The sequence below is a fragment of the Talpa occidentalis genome, unplaced genomic scaffold (assembly GCF_014898055.3).
Source record: "Talpa occidentalis isolate TD23 unplaced genomic scaffold, MPIMG_talOcc4v2.1 talOcc4.7, whole genome shotgun sequence".
Lineage (NCBI taxonomy): Eukaryota > Metazoa > Chordata > Mammalia > Eulipotyphla > Talpidae > Talpa > Talpa occidentalis.
This window is the reverse complement of record NW_023605083.1, coordinates 71,609,946-71,629,914: the sequence shown is the minus strand read 5'-3', so window position 1 is coordinate 71,629,914 and position 19,969 is coordinate 71,609,946. Positions and strand designations below refer to the sequence as shown.

The window sequence follows — 19,969 nt, the reverse complement described above, 5'->3', positions numbered from 1 at the left end:
AATATGTGCCATTCTCACTGGTGTAAGATGGTATCTCATTGTAGTTTTGATTTGCATTTCCCTGATTGCAAGTGACTTTGAACATTTTTTCATATGCCTGTTGGCCATTTGCATTTCTTCTTCAGAGAAGTTTCTTTTTAGCTCTTCTGTCCATTTTTTGACAGGATTATTTTCTTCGTTTTTGTTGAGCCTCATCAGCTCTTTGTAGATTTTTGTGATCAGTCCTTTATTGTTAGTGTTGTGTGCAAAAATTATCTCTCAGTTGGTGGGGTTTCTCTTTGTTTTGGTTATTGTCTCTTTTGCTGTGCAGAAGCTCTTTAATTTGAAGTAGTCCCAACTGTTTATCTTTGCCTTCACTATTACTGCTTTGGGTGATGTGTCTGTAAATATGTCTTTGATGTGCATGTCATGTAGTGTTTTGTCTATATTTTCTTCTATGTATTTTATGGTTTCAGGTCTTATGTCTAGTTTTTTAATCCATTTTGAGTTGGTTTGTGTGTATGGTGTGAGGTAGTGGTCAAGCTTCATTCTTTTGCATGTAGCGACCTAGTTTTCCCAGCACCATTTATTGAACAAACTTTTGTTGCTCCAATGCATAGTCTTTGCTCCTTTGTCAAAGATTAGTTGACCATAAATCTGTGGGTTTATTTCTGGATTTTCTATTCGATTCCATTGGTCTGTATGTCTGTTCTTGTTCCAATACCATGCAGTTTTGATGATTATGGGTTTGAAGTATAGTTTGAAGTCTGGGAGTGTGATGCCTCCATTTCCTTCTTTTTTTTTTCAGTAGAGCTTTGGCTATTCGGGGTTTTTGGTGATTCCATATGAATTTCATCAATAATTGTTCTATTTCTTTGAAGAATGACATTGAAATTTTGATTGGAATAGCATTGAATCTGTATATTGCTTTTGGTAGGATGGCCATTTTAATAATGTTTATTCTTCCAATCCATGAGCAGGGGATGTCTTTCCATTTCTTTGTGTCTTCTTCTATTTCTTTTAACAGTGTTTTATAGTTTTCTTTGTATAGGTCCTTTACCTCTTTTGTTAGATTTATTCCCAAATACTTGATTTTTTTTGTTTCGATAATAAAAGGGATGGTTTTTTTTGATTTCTTCTTCTTCAGATTTATTGTTTGTGTATAGGAAGGCTACTGACTTTTGTGTGTTGATTTTGTATCCTGCCACTTTACTGAATTGATTGATGAGTTGAATTAGTTTTTCTGTGGAGTTTTTGGGGTTCTCTATGTATATTATCTAAAAAACTATTAATTGAAGGCATTCTGCAGTGGAGAGTGTAGCCCAAAGTCATGAAAATTTACTCCTTTATTTTTTCCAGGGGTCCTATAGTTTTAGCTCTAACGTTTAGGTCTATGATTAATTTTACATTAATTTTTGTCTGTAGATTGAGCTAAGAATTCAACTTACTTCTTCTCCCTGTGGAGATCAAATTTCTCCTATACTGCTTATTGGAAACATTATTCTTTCACCCATTGAATTGTCTTGGTGACTTTGCAGAAAGTCAGTTGACTATAATTATCCCTAAATTTTTTTTAATTTTTCCTATATTTTTATTTCCCATTACACATTGTACTTTTGTTTGCCACAATACCTACTCTACATTGTCCATACATTTTTCAGTTTCATCTTCCATTGGGTTTTTATTCAGCTTGGCATAAAAGAGAAAAATCTCTAAATTAACATTTGTAATTAGGTGGAAGTCAAAAGTGAGCACAGACTCAGTGCACAGAAGCACAGGAGATTATTAAGAAAAAATGAATTGACCTAGCTGGTTTCCTTGACATGGAGGTGGCAAGGAAATATTTTTAAATGATAGGAAAGTATTAGAAGCAGATTGTGGATAATTTTTAAAGTCTGTTCAGGGATATTACTCAGAGAGTAATAAGGAGCCAAGACTGAAGAATGAGCTGGCTAAAGAAAGAAGGAAAAAAAGAATGAAGGAAAAATAGCACAAGAGCAAGGAAACCTGGAGAAGTTATCCAAATTTGCCATCAACCAGTCTTCTTTTTTTTAATTTTTATTCATATATTTTTACATCATTGCTCATTTTTGTACAATGTTTGATTTCTCTTCTCAGGGGTTGTCCCCATAAAACTACCACCACCAAGACACCAGTTAGGATAATAGCAATTCTTAGTTTAGAAAGAATAGTGAAGATTTTTTTCTAAATCCATATTAAAATGAAAGAACAGTTAAGAGTTGAGATGAATAAAATTGAAGACTATAAAAACTGTGTTAGAATTGATGATTGAGAAATTACTGCTGCCGTTAATGGAAGAGATTTTACATGTTTGCAAAGAAGTCATTGGAAAAGTGAGATTGTTTCTCTATCAGGAGATCGCTTCTCGGCCTTTTGGCTAAGATCAAGTGTTTCTCTATCAGGAGAAACAAAAGCAGAAAAAGAAGTTGTTTCGCCAACAAGAGGGAAATATTCCCCAAGAGTGATGTGGAGGTAAAATAATACATCTTGGGAGAGAGAGAGGACTTACCATTAAGCAAGTAGAGAGAGCCTTCTCCTTCTGACCTCAAGGGAAGGGGGAAAAGTCAGGTGTGAATACAAATGGAAACATGAATACCACCCAAAGGGGCTCCTGTGAGATGCCCTTGTCTTATAGGAAAATTAGAATTTACTGTGGGAATTTCTGGGATAACAAAAGATAAATACAAGTGCTAAAGAACCCTTGCAAGGGCTCCCTCAATTTGCACCAATCTGTAAACCAGGGCCCATTGGCTCTATTTTAATGACTGCTCCAGGAACACTCTAGCGGGGGATTAAAGGGCAAGTGTAGTTTAGATGCCAAAACTAGCAAAGCACCTAACGAAAAAGGTACATTAGTAAAGTCAGTAGTAAAGTGAATAAATGCATCACATCTTTGTCTAGTAATCTGTTTCAGCATTCTGAATCTGAATCCTTCCACAAGAGGGAGTTGTCAACAGTAGTTCAGCAAAAAGAATCAGCAAAATCTAGGCTTCCTTGTCCTCCACTCACTGTTGTCAATCTCATCGCAATGAAATGAGTACAAATTTCATAGATGTTGCAGAGCCTATCTAAGGAAAAGCATGATCAAGTCTCATTTTATCCGATGAGGGATAAACATGTCGGTGAAGCTACTATCCACATGTCCAAAAGGGAGTAGGTATGCTGCACTGTATTGCTTTTTTGGTCCTGCATATTGATAAAATACACTGGGACATGATAATAATGTATCTGGATATGTACACAGTTGATCTTAAAAAAGGCAATTAGTTATTTCAACAACAAATTGTTTAGCTGGAAACAAAAATAACAGAAGAGAAGGTAGACTGGAAAATTTGTTCATGTGAGACCCACAGTCTCTTCCCAAATCCAAAATTAATAATTCTCTCTGCAACCGCGGAGGTACTTAGCCTCAAAGCTGGCTCTGGGAAGTTAAGTTGTGGCTACCACTTTCACTGTGGGATAATAAGCCAAGATCTACCATATTCATTGATTGATTATAGAAGACTATACCAAAATAGAGAAAATTGGAGAAGGTACCTATGGAGTTATATATAAGGGTATATATAAGTATATATAGGGGTATTTATATACAAGGGTACAACAAGAAGAAGGGGTTCCTAATACTGCAATTCAGGAAATGTCCCCATTGAGAGAACGTTGTCATCCAAATGTAGTCAGTCTTCAAGATGTGCTTATGCAGGATTTGAGGTTATACCTCATATTTTAATTTTTTCCATGGATCTCAAAAATACTTGGATTCTATCTTTCCTGGTCAGCTCATGGATTCTTCACTTGTTATTTGCACTAAATCCTACAAGGAATTGTTCTGGCACTCTGGAATAGTTCTACACACAGAAGTAAAACCTCAAAATCTGTTGATTTATGACAAAGGAACAATAAAATTGTCTGATTTGGGCTTTGCCAGAGCTTTTGGAATACATGCCAGAGTGCATACTCATGATGCAGTGACACTAGTATAGATTTCTAGAAGTACTGCTGGGGTCAGCTCACTGTTCAACTCCAGGTGATATTTGGAGCACAGGCACTATATTTGCAGAATTAGGAATTAAGAAGCCACTTTTTCTTGAGGATTCAGAAATTGATCAACTCTTCAGAATTTTCAAAGCTTCGGGCACTCCCAATAATGGGGAAAAAATGATCAAAGAAGAACTGCAAAATATGTGAAATAAAAATTGGTAAAACTGAAAAGAGAAATAGACAAATTCATGATCTTTACAAGAGTACAAGAATATATTTCCTAAGTGGAAATCAGGTTGCCTAGTGTCCCATGTCAAAAATTTGGATGAAAATGGCTTGGATCTGCTCTTAAAAATGTTAGTCTAGGATCCTGCCAAATGAATTTCTGGTAAAATGGCACTGAATCATGCATATTTTAATGATTTGGACAATCAGATTAAGAAGATGTTGTTTTCTGACAAAGAGTTTCCACATGTTATGTCAAAATAGACTTTAACATTTTTATTGTTTACTCTATTTTTGTCTTGTTTATTTTCTATGTTGTAAAATTTAAGCTGCACTTCATCTTCTAAATTCAAAAGTGTAACTTAAATATGTAAATATTGTTCTATATCAATTTAAATATAATAATTCTATATATGTGTGTAGATCTCACTGAAACATTTGTTACTATAATAAAACTATAAATCTATTAATGTCAAGAATTGGGAAAAATTGTTAGTTTAAATAATTTCAGGCCATATAACAATTTTGGTATTCCTGTAGTTGGAACCACTAAAATTTAGGAAAATATACTGAGTTCAAAGTTTATGATGCTGTGAGGAATTATTATGCGCTTTTTTTATGTTCTGTTTCACTTTTGTCAGTTTCTTGCCCTAAGGGTGGATATTTTTCTACTGATACTTCAATTTGTGACCTAAGTGTTGAAGCATTCAGAATGGAAAAAAAAAAGCTGTCCAAATTTGAGAAAAGATGCTAAATTTATAGAGGTTTTCAGTAATTTATAACACTAATATTAAAGCATAACAAGGTTTACTAAGGTTTAGAAAGTCAAGGACTGTACAGAGCAGAGATCAGTCCAGAAAATTTATGAACTCTCCTATTTTTAGGTACGGCGGAAAAGCTATTTTTCTTTTTGAATCATAAGCTTTGATCAAAAATAATAACTGACAAAGGAATTGCTTATCTTGGCTTTCAAGTGTGATGAATATATGTTCAAATTTTGGTATGATGTTGTTTATTAGCAGTTTTCTTAGAAGGTTCTAATGTACAGGTACTTAGCTGAAATCACTAGCTTTGGACAGGGAACAACGGGAACTGCAAGGAAAACTGGGTGGTGTGGATTACTGATTTATGTCCTTGTGGGTACTCCCTAGCCTTCTGGCCTTATTTAAATGCAGTTCTAAATATTAATGTTCACAACAGGTATACTTTGGAGATATTGCAGGTTCGGTTATAGACCACTACAATAAGGTTAATACAGCAATAATAGGAGTTATGCAAATTTTTGGTGGGTGTCCCAGGGCAAATAAAAGTTAAGTTCACGCTGTACAAAGCACATTAACTGTGCAATAGCATTATGTCTAAAAATATAGAGACATTTTTAATGACATGGAATGGCAAAACTTCTTAAGGCCTAGACTCCGGTTCTCACACTTAAACCTCATGCTGTCAATCAAAGCTAAGTACAAAGCCAACACAGAGTCAAATGTAGGATTGACTTAGCTTCCACTTACCGATTCTGTGGTAAAGAATCTGTGGCCACTTTTAATTCCTCACAAAAGAATTAAATAAAATTCAGTTTTTAAATTTAAATGTATTAATTTTAATGTAAATAGGTTGCATTTAATATGTAAATATAGTTCTATATTAACTTAAATATAATAATTCTGTAAAATGCCTACTTGGTATCTGGCTCAAAGCAAATTATTTCAAAATGTTAATTGTTTTGTTGTTGATATTGCTATTTGCCTTTTTCTTCTGAATAAAAAAATACTTTTTCTGGTTAAGGAGCTAGATGAGCTGTTTTTTATATTTTTTTTTAGATGAACTGAGATTTGATCAGAATATATGAAAACAAAAAATAAATAATTTATACAGGATTCTTTGAACTAGCAGTAAATGCCTGAACTATAAGAACTTGAGGTGTTTCTGAGAAAGTATTTTTTTTTTTGCATGCAATTCATTTTGCAGACTGAGATTGAGAAGAAAACAAAGGAAAAATTTAAATGGTATAAAATTTTTAAAGTGTTTCACTTAACAAACTCCTGAAGATTTAAAAAGTTTAACACCCCCTTTGTACTTTACCTAATTTTTTATCATTTCTTTTGTCTTCCTTTATATTGCTTTTTAGGAATTAGAGAATACAATTCCAACACTATGTTCTTCAGTAGAGACATGGACCCAACTAAACACCATATGACAACAGAGTCGGCTAAATATTCAGTATGTACTTATGATTCTGTAATATCGTGCACAGGAAAATCTATATCCAAGAATTTGAAAAATATGAACTGTTGAATATTCAGTGACATACCTCGGGGGTTATAGGGAACACAGAATTTCACTTCAATGACTTACATTTTTAGTCTTAGCAAAAGGCAACCCTTCCCTGGGCAGGTAAATAGGAATGCTAACTTGCTTTTCTGATAATAGTAATGAATTTTAAAGAGCCATTTGTCAACTTTAGTGCACTTCCTATTACTCTTGCAGTGGAATGGGCTAGGATCTAAAGGAAAGTCAATTGGGCTAAACGGCACAAATTTGGGCTTTCTCATGAGATTTTGATCTCCTTAATCTTCCAATTTAAAATGACCTAAGAGGGCCTCCGGTGGTCTCTGTGCTATCACCACTATGACCTGAGTTTGATCTCCAGCCAGGGAGGTAACTCACATATGGCACAGCAGACCTCCCCTGTCTCGCCCCCTGCTCCCTTAGCAGTGTATTTCAGTGGATCCCCTGTTCTGCTCTTCACTCTGTCTCTGGTGAATCCTCTCACCCCCGCACCCTGCACCTCTGGCCTGCACCCCAGTTCTTCTATGAATGAATTAATAAATCTTTAAAAATAAATAAATTAAAAAATGATCTAAGAAATCTCTTAGGAATAAAGGGTTTAGTAGCAGACGGCTCTAAAAAATATCATTCTCTCAATATAGGATTCTAGATAGAGAAGAGTACTCTAATTTAGACATTTATTGTCTTTTCTACCCATGACTATCCCCAAACATCTCCAAATGTAACTATTTGCTTTGGTAAAATAGTCCAGTGAGTAAGAACTACTGTAATTTCCTTTACATTGCATTCCTGAGCATCCTGAGCTCTTTGGACACCAGTATAAATCTTTGATATTGGCTTCTTTTCTTCCTTTGAAGAAATGTGACCTTACTCAAAACAAAGGTAGCAAACCCCAACAGTTGCCTCTCTCCACGGTGACCCAGAATTTTAGTGTTGGGAAGATCGTAAAGACTTTAGAGTCCAAGTCTAAGGAGTTTATATTATAAGAAGGGGTTTAAGTGATGCGTCAAAATGATAGCCTTTTGGAGGAATGAATCTGTGATACGATCTTTTGATATCTATTCCAGATTGCCATTGTTGAACTTGGTGTAGTTAGGTAAAGCTGTCTTCCAGAGACAGATGCTTCATTTTCTGTGGTTGTTAATCTGCTTTCTCTAGCACACATGGGTCTGGGGCATAACTGCATTTTCCTCAATCTCGTGACTTCCTTTTTTTTCTCCCAAACAGCTGCCAGAACTCTATGCATCTGTTGAGAATTTTAATAGAGAGAGAAAGAAATCAAATCTCCTGAAAACTCAGGGTATTTCACTTGATGAAGCACAGAAAATGCTTATCCAAAACCTGGTTGCTATGTCATTCATCAGCAGAACTGATGTGAGAGATCTCCAGCCAGTTTTCAAGGCCAAGGTGGAGAGAAAAGTGAAGCCAGCATCAATGACTGACCTTCTCCACCGCAGCCTGCTGACCAGATCCCTCTCCCCTCTGGAGAAACTCTCCAAGTCTCGGCAAAGACTGGCTCAGTATGGGATCTCTCCTCCAGTGCACACTTTTCCTTATGACATCATCCTCCATCATGCCAGCTCGTTGGCGCTCACTGAGATACGGAAGAAGGTTCAGAGGACCTTAACAGTAGGCCGGCTGGGGCTTCACAAAATTACCTCGGAACAGTTAATCGTGGATGACAGAGTTCCTAAATACTTACTAGTTGACCCAGGTAATCTAAACAGAAGGAAGCCATGAGGGAGCTAATGAATGAAAATTCTATTGCAAAATTGACTTAGATCTCGAGAGCAGAAATAGTGAATATTGACCTCTGGGCATCTTGAAGTTCCAGGTGTTGCAAGAAAGCACTGCTTTTCTGCCTCTAGTGCCTGAGTGAAATAGAGCAGAGAATGAAACATTCCAGGTCAATTCTCAAATCCATTCTCAAGGCAGTGTACTATTTAGACATGACACTTCAATTGACTTTTGTAAGATGAGCCAATTCAACTTGGACTCGAGAACACCTTGACCATATTTCTCTCACTTCTTAAGTCAAGTATTTATTGAATGACATCTTTTTTTCCAACCCAGAAATAATGTTTTATTATTTGGGTTTATCTGAACTCAAACAGGACACATAAAATTAACCATCACATACTTATTGCAAATATTTTCTCACAGTTTGTGATTTGTCATTTTGTTTTCTTCATGGTACCTTTAGAAAAGTACCATTTTATTATTTTTATTTTTATTTTATTTTTAATGAAGTCCATTCTGTCATTTTTTTCTTTCTTTTCTGTTGCATTATTTTTTTGAGGAAATGCTGGTTTACAACACTGTATATGATCGAGAGGAATAGATTCACACTCTTCAGATGTATGTTACCACTCTACACCCACCACCTATAACTCTCCACCATTGTCAATTAAGTTCCTGCCTCGCTGCAGTGCCCATCCCCTCCATCTCTGGCAGCATCATTTTTGCAGTCATATTTCTAGAGTCTGATTTGGTTTAATTTTGTCTGTTCCTTTGTTTTATTTCTTCTTATTCTGCATATGAGTGAAATCATGTGATATCTATCTCTCCTTCTGATTTATTTTGCTTAGCATAATCTCTTTGGTTCCATTCATGTTGCAAATGTCAAGATTTCATCTTTTTTATATATAATTTATTTATTTATATATTTTACATCATTGTTCATTTTTGTACAATGTTTGCTTTCTTTTCTCAGGTGTATTCCCCATAGAATTCCCACCACCATTCACCTGTGCACCATCGCCAAAGTCCCTTGTGCTTTTCCCACTCTTGTTTTGATACCTTTTCCTCCCCCTCCCCTGCAGAATGTCTCTGATTTATAGTTGCCTGTTTATTTTTGTTTTGTTTTTTATTTTTAATGTTTTCCCTGATCCTGTATTTGGTTCCCTATATGCCTCCTATAAGTAAAACCATCCAATATTTTTCTTATTCCTTCTGACTTATTTCACTGAGCATAATCCCTTCTAGCTCCATCCTTATTGCTGCAAATGGCATGAGTTTATCTTTTTTTGATTGCTGAGTAGTATTCAATTATGTATATACACCATATCTTCTTGATCCAGTCATCTATTTTGGGGCATTTGGGTTTTTCCATATCTTACCTATTATAAATAGTGCTGCGATAAACATAGGGGTGCAGGTATCCTTTTAAATTAATGTTTTTGTTTTTTGGGTAGATCCCTAGGAATAGAATTGCTGGGTCATATGGAAGCTCCATTTTTATAGTTTGAGGAACCTCCACACAACTTTCCACAGTGGTTGGACCAGTTTGCACTCCCACCAGCAGTGTAGGAGAGTTCCTTTTTCTCTACATCCTCACCAACATTTGCTGTTGCTAGTTTTTTTGATATGTGCCATTCTTACTGGTGTAAGGTGATATCTCTTTGTGGTTTTGACTTGCATTTTCCTGATTATGAGAGTTTTTCATATACTTGTTGGCCATTTGCTTTTCCTCTTTGGAGAAGTGACTTTTTAGCTTTTTCTGCCCATTTTTTGACTGGATTGTTTACTTTGTTTTTGTTGAGTCATGTGAGTTCTTTGTATATCTTTGTGATCAGTCCCCTATCAGTTGTATGAAGTGCAAAAACTTTCTCAACATCAGTAGGGTATCTTTTTGTTTTGGTTATTTTCTCTCTTTTTTTGTACAGAAGCTTTTCAGTTTGATGTAATCCCAGCTGTTTATCTATTCCTTCACATTTTTAGCTTTGGGGGATGAGTCTTTAAAGATATTACTGAGATGTATGTCTTATAATATTTACGTATATATTTTTTTCCTTTATATTGAATGGTTTCAGGTCTTATGTTCAATTCTTTTATCCATTTTGAGTTGATTTTTGTTCAGTGTGTGAGGTAGTGGTCTAGTTTCATTCTTTTGCATGTGGTGGTCCATTTTCCCAGCATCATTTACTGAACAAACTGGCCTTGTTCCATTGCATATTCTTTTCTCCTTTATCAGAGATTAGTTGCCCATATATGTGTGGCTTTATTGCTGGGTTATTTATTCAGTTTCATTGGTCTCTGTGTCTGTTTTGGTTCCAGTACCATAATGTTAATTATTTTGGCTTTGTAGTAAGTTTGAAGTCTGGGAGTGTGATACTGCCATTCTCCTTCATTTTAGCTTTGGCTATTTGAGGGTTTTTTTGTGGCTCTATATGAATTTCATCAATATTTGTTCTATTTCTTTGAAGAATGTCATTGAGATTTTTATGGAGATTGCATTGAATCTGCAAATTGCTTTTGGTAAGATGGCCATTTTAATAATGTTAATTCTACCCATCCATGAGCAGGGGATATCTTTCCATATTTTGTGTCTTCTATTTCTTTTAACAATGGTTTATAATTTTCTTTGTATAAGTCACTCACCTCCTTGGTTAAGTTTTTCCCAGGTACTTGATTTTTCGTTTTGATTGTAAATGGGATTGTTTTTTTTTTTTAAAAAAAAAAAACATTTATTTATTCATGCACACAACAACTGGGGTATCAACCAGAGGTGCGGAGGTGAGAGAATTCACTAGAGACAAGTAGGGAACAAAACAGGCAGATTGACTGAAGTACACTGCTGAGGGGAGCAGTGGGCGAGTCAGGAGAGGTCTGCTGCACCATGTGGGCAACTCCCTGGCTGGGGATTGAACTTGTGCTGCAATGGCTGCAGATAGATTCATAGGTTGCATCTTAACCCCTTGAGCCACCAGAGAAGCCCAGGATTGTTTTCTTAATTTCTTCTTCTTCAGATTGATTGTATATAGGAAGGCTACTGATTTTCGTGTGTTGATTTTATATCTTGCTACTTTACTAAACTGGCTGATTATTTTGATTAGTTTTTCTGTGAAGTTTTTAGGGTTCTCTATGTGTATTATCATGTCATCTGTAAATAGTGATGGTTTTACTTCTTTCCCTATTTGAATTCCTTGCATGTCTTTTTCTTGTCTTTTGCTCTGGCTAAGAGTTCCAGTATTATATAGAAGAGCAGTGGGGAGAGTGAACATCCTTGTCTTGTTCCTGATCTTAAAGGAGAGGCCTTCAGCTTTTCACCACTGAGAATAATATTGGCTGTGGGTTTGTCATATATGGCTTTTGTCATGTTAAGGTATGTTCCTTCTACCCCAAGAATTTCAAGGGCCTTCATCATAAACAGATGTTGAAATTTGTCAAATGCTTTCTCAGCATCTATTAATATGATCAATGGTTTGTATTTTTCTTTTTGCTGATGTGTTGTATGGCTTTATTTCTGGGATGTCTATTCAGTTCAATTGATTTTCAGATGTCGAATCATCCTTGCCCCTGGAAAAATTCCCACTTGATCATGGTGTATTATTCTTTTGATGCATTGTTGGATTCTGTTGGTGAGGATTTTATTGAGGATTTTTGCATAGTGTTCATTTGGAAGATTGGCCTGTAGTTTTCTTTTTTGTGTGTTGTCTTTGTTTGGTTTTGGTATTAGTGTAATGTTGGCTTCATAGAACATGTTCCTTCTTTCTCAGTTTTTTAAAAGAGTTTGTGTAGTATAGGCACTAGTTCATTTCTGAACATTTGGTAGAATTGATTTGTGAAGCCGTCTGGTCCTGGGCCTTTGCTTTTGGGGAGTGTATCAATTAATGCTTCAATTTCACTGCTTGTAATTAGTCTTTTTAGGTGTTCTATTCCTTCTTTACCTAGCTTTGGATGATATATCATTCTAGGAATTTGTCCATCTCGTCTAGATTGTTGAACTTGCTTGCATATAAATTTTCATACTAATCTCTGATTATTCTTTTGATTTCTACTGAGTCTTTTCTAATTTCTCCTCTTTCATTTATGATACTATTTATTTGTGTTTCCTCCCCTTTTTTCTTCATGAGGTTGGCTATAGGTTTGTCTATTTTGTTTATTTTTTTGAAGAACCAAATTTTGGATTTGTTGATCTTTTGCACTGCTTTTTATTTCTATTTCATTTATTTCTGCCTTGATTTTTATTATTTCCTTTCTTCTTTTTTTGTTTTGTTTCTGTTATTGTTGTTGTTCTTCTTCTTTTTCTAGTTCTTTGAGATGTGAGATTAGTTTCTATCTTTGAGTTCTTTCTTGTGTTTTGATGTGAGCCTGTATTGCTATATGCTTTCCTCTTATTACTGTTGTTGATATGTGCCATACTTTCTGGAAACTTGTGTCCTCCATTGTCATTTGACCCAAAGTACTTTTTAACATCTTTGATCTTCTCTTTAATCCAATGTTCTTCCAGTAGTGTGTGTTTCAATCTCCATGAAGTGGGAGGGTTCTTGTTTCTTTTCATGATTTATTTCTTGTTTGATGCCTTTATGATCAGAGAAGATAGTTGGAATGATTTTTGATCTTAATGTATCTGTTGATGTTTGTCTTGTGGTCCAGTATGTGATAGATTCTGGAGAATGATCCATGCACCCTTGAGAAAAGTATACTCGGATTTTTTTTGGGTGCAGTGTCTTACAGATGTCTCTTAAGCCCATGAGTTCTATGTCTTTATTTAGGGCTCTAGTGTCCTTATTTGTTTTTTGTCTCGTTGATCTGTCCATTGGTGACAGTGGGGTGTTGAAGTCTCCTACTATATATGCATTTTTTAAATGTCTGTTTTCAGAGCTGATAATAATTGTCTAATATATTTTGGTGTCCCTTCATTTGGTGAGTATATATTGATGAGTGTTATGTCTTCCTGGTGTATTGTCCCCTTAATCATAATGTAGTGCTATCTGTGTCTCTTTTTGCCTTTTTTAATTTGAAGTCTGTTTCATCTGATGTAAGTATAGCTGTTGCTGCCTTCTTTTTTGGCCCATTTGCTTGTAGGATTATTTTCCAATCTTTTATTTTCAGTATATGTTTATCTTTTGTAGTTAAACGTGTTCCCTGGAGACAGCAGAAAGTTGGATTTTGTTTTTTAATCCAGCCTGTTACTCTGTGTCTTTTTATTGATGAGTTTAGTCCTTGTACATTTAGAGTTAATATTGATACATTGGCATCTGTATTTGCCATTTTATTTCTCTTTTTGTGATTTTATTCCTTGCTTTATCTTGTTCTTCTTATTCATTCCTCTGTTTGTTTTGGCTTTAGGACTTCTTGTAGTATTTTTTGGAGTGGGAGTTTAGTTGTAATGAATTTTTGGAGATTCTGTTTTTCTGAGAAGGTCCTTATTATTCCTTCATAGAGAAAGAAGAGATTTGCTGAGTAAAATATTCTTGGTTGGAATTTATTATCTTGGAATTTGCTGACTATGTCGCTCCATTTTCTTCTTGGCAGTAGTGTTTCTTCAGAGAAATCTGATGTCAGCCTGGTTGGTTTTCCTTTATATGTTATCTGTTTCTTCCCCTTCATGAGCTTCATTATTCCCTGTCTTGGACTCTTGGAAGCTTTACTATTGTGTGTCTTGCCATTGTTTTCCTTTCATTGTGGTGATTTGGTGTTCTTTTAGCTTCCTGCATGTCTATTTTTATTTCATTCTTCATATTTGGGAAGTTCTTTTAGTTTATCTCAAATAGCTTCTCAGTTCCTTTGTCTCTCTCCTCACCTTCTGGGATTCCTATAACTCTTATGTTTCCTTTCCTCATGGTGTCAGATAGTTCTTGAAGTGTTTCTTCATTATTTTTTCTTCATACTTCTCTTTTTTTTTATTCTTTTTATATCTGTATCTTCGAGAGTACTGATTATTTCTTCCATTTCATCAATTCTGTTTTTATTGCTTTTCCAGAGTTCTTTAGCTATTCTATTGATCTTTTAATCGCTTACGTTTCCTTCATTTCCTTCTTTAAAGACTCAATTTCATTCTTCAGTTCATTAATTATATTTTCATATCATTCTTTTCCTTTTTGTCATCTTTATGTTTTTTAATCATGACGATTTTAAATTCTCTACCTAGAAGGCAAAGAAGTTCTTCCATGTCATTGTTGTTGAATTCTGGCGGCTGATTGTCTTTTTGTGGTGTGTCCTTCACTGAGGGCTTGCTTAGTTATTTGTATTTTTCCTTCTCCCTGTTGTTTGCTTTCTAATTTGTTCTATGTGTGGGCCACTGTGTGACTGGTACTGGAGGGCATCTTTTTGGGGTGCTCTTTCTGAGATATCAGGAACTGGTGGCCAGACTGGGTCCTGCACTATTATGCCAGACTCCACAAGGGTAGTGCTGCTGTGGATACAATGATGGGCACTGTCCCTAAAGATCCTCTCCCTCTGTATTTACTCAGTTCCAGAAGGGGATTGTGGGATCCCTGACTTCCAACAGCCCCCACAGGCAAACCTGCACTTTCCTGGCAACCACAGTTCACCTTGATGGCAGAGCCCTCCCTCTCTCTACTCAGTTCTGAAAAGGAGGGGGGTGCTCCAGCAGCCTTGCTTGACCTGTGTTTTAGTGCTCACTTGTTTGCAGAGCCCTCTCACTCCCTTTCTCTCAGAATAGGTGATATAAAGGAATTTTAAGGCACTTATTTCAAGGCAGATGAATTGAGAGAGACAGACAGCAGAGGACTCAATGGGTTTCATTTTCTTCCTTAGCTTATTTCTCACTTTTTTTTAAAAGCTGAGTAGTATCCCATAGTGTGTGGATGTACATATTATTAATTCATTTATCTGTCATTGGGCTGTTAGGTTGTTTCCATAATTTGGCCATTGTAAATAGTGCTACAATGACCATAGGAATGCATCTATCCTTAAAAATAGTGTTTTTTTTTTTATTCTTCACATAGATACCTACAAATGGAATTGCTGCATCTTATGTTAGTTCTGTTTTTAATATTTTGAGGAACCTCCACACCGTTTTCCATAGGGACTGAATTAGTGTATATTCCACCAATAGTGTATAACTTTGGTTTTTCTCCACATCCTCATCAAATCAATACTTGTTTCTGGTCTTTGGGATGTGGACCATTCTTATAGGTGTAAGGTGGTGGGTACCTCATTATGGTTTTGATTTGCATGTTCCTGATGATAAGTGATAATGAATACTTTTTCATATGCCTCTTGGTCATCTGTCTTTTTTTCAATTTATTTTTTTTACAACATTATTTATTTTTAAACAATATTTGCTTCCCCCCCTCCAAGTGTAGTCCCTATAGAATTTCCTTCACCAATGCACCCGTGCACCATCACTACAGTCTCCTGTGCTCTTCCCTCCCTCCCTCTGATCTCTCTCTCTTCTCCTCTCTGCAGGATGTCTGTGATTTATAATTGTCTGTTTTTGTTTTGTTGTGTTTTATATTGTTGTTATTTTTTTACACTGATGTCTTATTTGATTCCCCTATATTCCTGCTATAAGGTAAATCATCATTCAATGCTATTCCAATAAAAATCCAATGACATTCTTCAAAGAAATAGAATACTTATGAAATTCATATGGAACCACAAAAAAACCGTGAATAGCCAAAGCTCTACTGATGAAAACAAAGGAGAATGGAGGTATCACACTTCCAAACTTCAAGCTATACTACAAAGCCATAATAATTAAAACAATTTGGTATTGGAACAAAAACAGACACACAGACCAATTGAATCGAATAGAAACCCAGAAAAAAATCCACAAAGGAGCAAAGAATATGCAATGGAACATGGACAGTTTGTTCAATAAATGGTGCTGGGAAAACTGGACACCACATGCAACAGAATGAAACTAGATCACTACCTCTCACTGTGCACAAAAATAAACTCAAAATGTATAAAAGAACTGGACATAAGACCTAAAATCATAAAATATATAGAAGAAAATATAGGTAAAACACTACAAGACATACATCTCAGTAACATCTGTCTTTTTTTAATGGAAAAGAGTGTATTTGGATCTTCTGTCCATTTTAAAATTGGATCATTTTATTTCTTGTTGAGTTGTATGAGTTCTTTGTATTTCTTGCATATTAACCCTTTGTTTGATTATGATGTGCAAATATTTTCTCCCATTCAATAGAGTATCTTCATTTTAATGATAGTTTCTTTCATTGTGGAAGCTTTTTAGCTTGATGTAGCCCCTTTTGTTTATTTTTGCAAGTATTGGAATAAAGTCTCCAAAGAAATCTCTGAAGTCATTGTTGTAGAGTGTTTTGCCTATTCTTTTAATGATTTCAGGTGTTACATCCATGTCTTTAATGTATTTTGAATTAATTTTTGTGTATGGTATGAGATAGTGGTCTACTGTCATTTTTCTGCATGTGGTTGACCAGTTTTCACAGCACTCTCTGTTGAAGAGACTTTTCTTTACCCATTAAATACTCTTTTATTGTCATAAATTAACTGTCCATTTAAGTTAGGTTTATTTCTGTGTTCTCAGTTTTATTCTATTGATGTATGTGTCTATTTTTATTCTAATACCACACACTTTTGATTATTATAGCTTTGTGGTATAGTTTGAAGGCTGGGAATGTGATTCTTCCATTTATATTTGTGAGTACTCCATTTGCTATTTGAGGTTCTTGTGGTTCCATATAAATTTCAATAATGTTTGCTCTATTTCTTTGATAAATTGATAGGGATTACCTTGAATCTGTATTTTTCTTTGGATAAGATGGACAATTTAACAATGTTAATTCTAATCTGTGGGCAGAAAATATCCTTTCAGTTCTGTCTTATTTCTTTTTAACAATATTTTATTGTTATCATTTGTACAGGTCTGTCACCTTCTTTGTTAAGTTTTTTCCTAGGTACAATATTCTTTTTGATATAACTAAAAATGGTATACTTTTCTTGATTTCTTTCTCTTGTACTTCATTGTGTTTGTATAAAAATGTCAATTTTAGTTGAAAATTTGTAAATTGATTTTATATAGTGGCTTATATTTTCTTAATTATCCTGGCTTTACTGCAATTGAAAGTTGTAAGGATATTTTTTATGAAATCATATCCTTTCCTTATTGTTACATCTCTATAACCAACAGACGGAAATGTTCCTTTCATCTGATTCTTTAACAGGAAAGTACTCATAAAAGGCAAAAGAATATACAAAGAAAGTAATAAAATATATAAAACATATGATGATTTTTTAATGAGAAGCGATTGTGTTAATCATAAGGTTTCCATTTTTCCTATGTAATTTGAGGGAAGTGGTATTTTGTCATTCTAGAACACTATATTATAATTATTATAATATATTACTATAATATATCACTATAATATATTACATTTCTTCTGAAATAGGTTCTTGACTCAAGTTATGACCATTGCACAGAAAATATTTTTGAAAATCATTACCTTTATATTAAAAGTAGTGGGACCTGAAGTGATAAATCCTATCCTGTCAAAAAATTACAAGGATGTAAAACAATGGTACTTCATTCATTAAATAAATAAATAAACAAACAAACAAACAAATATAATGGGAAAGACAAAAAGCACAAATTTAAAGGAACAGATTGATTACTCTGACAACATTTGGTCCAAGATGCTGAAAGTATCTTTGTTATAACTCACTTCACTGATGTCTTGACAGAGACCAACAATTGGCCTCACAAACTCTGTTGGAGTGTCTTCTCTGCCTCCATGACTTTATTCCTTCAGATTGTAGAGATAGTATTTTGGGGACATGTTCTCTTTTTTTTAAGGAGTATTCATAAAGTCAGATAGATATTCATGTGAGGAATAATAGTAATTCCTTAGGTTTCATTGGTATTGTAGAAATTCATTTTTCATTGTCTCATGTTACCCAGTATTACTATCATTTTGTTAACCAGCCAATCCCTATTGGATTCTTAGTCCAGGAGAACTTTAAGACTACTGGTAAACCAAAGGTTTAAGATATATAAAGAATATACCCTTACTAACACTAAACACTGGAGGAGGAAAGGGGTAGTTCCATTTTGTTCTTCTCCTATCATATAAACTTCTCTTGCTCATGTTAAATCCTGTAGGACAATGTAGGTTATGAATGTGTTGATCAAAAATAGCAGGTTATTTTGAGGGATGGCAATTTTCTTATATAATTCGAAGTACAGATGCAGGTATACAAAGCTAGAGCAATGCTCTTTGGTATCATTGAAGATCCAGGTTCTATCATCTTTACATGTATGGTTTTGTCTCCATAGCCAAAAAATGTTTCCTACACCTTGAGACACTATGGCCAATGCTGGGGAGGGAGCTAGAACATAGAGTCATATTGGCTACTTCTGTCCTGTTTTTTTTTTTTTTTTTTTTTAATAAGGAAGCAAAGTTTCCTCAGAACTCCCTTTTTCAGGTGGCTACTTTCTACATCCTGTTGGCTAGGCTGTGCCCAACAGCCAACATTATCACAAGAAACTGGTGAATAGAGTTCTAAACTTTCTGCTCTCTATAAAAGAGGGAGCCAGATGAGGATCATCTGCGAAGTTATAGAAATGACCTATATAATCCACAAAAGAACCCAAATAAAGTTTGGCATCACACAGGAAATTGCATAAGAAATATTAAGAATTTTATTTCAATATCCTCTTCAATGATTATTTGTCTCTTATTCAGTGCTGTTCTGCTGTCACTCATCCCTCATTCTGAGAGGGGCAATGTGGGGGAAGAGGATGCTGTAGGCTTTGGTTTTAACCAGTATGTGCTATCAGCTGGGCTCAGCTCTACCCTTCAGAAAGATACCCACCTAATCTAATCAGAAAGATACCCACCTACTCTAATTATGTAGAATGCTTGCAGTCTAGTTTCTCTGTTAAAATTAAGTTACTGTACACTCCCTCCCCACTAAAAAATAAAATATTAAGACTTAATAAGAGTTGGTATATAACAAAAGCCCAAACCCACTGTGGCCCTGCAGGGTCTTTATTTAAAAGAGGGCTTTAGATGACATGAGCACCATAGGTTCCCTCCTAGTTTATAAAGCTTCAGGAACAGCTTTTTAAAAGGGAAGAGATTCAAGTTCATAAAAGGTATATTCTGTCCCTGAAACATTTCTCAATAACTGAAAGTTAACTGATTCTTTGATAAATTTTTTTTTCCAGAAAAACAATTCTTGGATTTAAGAGATCTGGAATGGAGATATTATAAGGGGATTGTAAAGTGGAAGCGCAACACTTTAGATTCAACCATAGAGATAAAATACAACAGCGAGAAGAGATTTGTGCAGAGCCAGCAGATGCCTGATACTTCTTCACCCCCTCTTGTCCATAGGTCTTTGATCATTTATCCTCAGGTTGATTTCCTAAATGTACCATCATCCTCTTAAATGGAATGTGTAATCTATTTTGCTTTCGAGAGTGTTGAACATATATATATAAGAATATATAAAGAATATACCTATATATATATATATATATATATATATATATACATATACACATACACGGCAGTAGGTCATGGAGCATAAGAACCGAGTCTATGCAATATCCATGTAAGGTACAAAATTAAACCATTAATGTGGAGTAGAAGATCTAAATTGGTCTGCTAATATATGACCTGTTTTGGGCCTGCTAATGCATGGGATCCTACTTGAGGCCAAGAAGCTCATATGAAAAGAAATGGTGCATATGAAGGAGAAATCTCAAACATGAGTAGATATTTTAAAAAATTTA

At 34.9% G+C, this 19,969-nt stretch overlaps 1 protein-coding gene and 1 pseudogene across 6 annotated transcripts in view; both read left to right on the top strand.

Annotated features, from left to right (window-relative positions):
- The window catches only part of CUNH9orf153 (chromosome unknown C9orf153 homolog), a 50,296-nt gene extending 30,662 nt beyond the window's left edge, over positions 1 to 19,634 (top strand). For all 6 annotated transcript variants that reach the window (XM_054688924.1, XM_054688925.1, XM_054688927.1 and 3 more), the window contains 3 exons: positions 6,332 to 6,423; positions 7,720 to 8,206; positions 19,400 to 19,634. In XM_054688924.1, coding sequence (XP_054544899.1) covers positions 6,332 to 6,423; positions 7,720 to 8,206; positions 19,400 to 19,623 — 803 coding nt within the window. In that variant the 3' untranslated portion in view covers positions 19,624 to 19,634. The remainder of the gene's footprint in view (positions 1 to 6,331; positions 6,424 to 7,719; positions 8,207 to 19,399) is intronic.
- On the top strand, positions 3,494 to 4,467 carry LOC119232928 (cyclin-dependent kinase 1-like; annotated as a pseudogene).
- Positions 19,635 to 19,969: the final 335 nt, after the last annotated feature.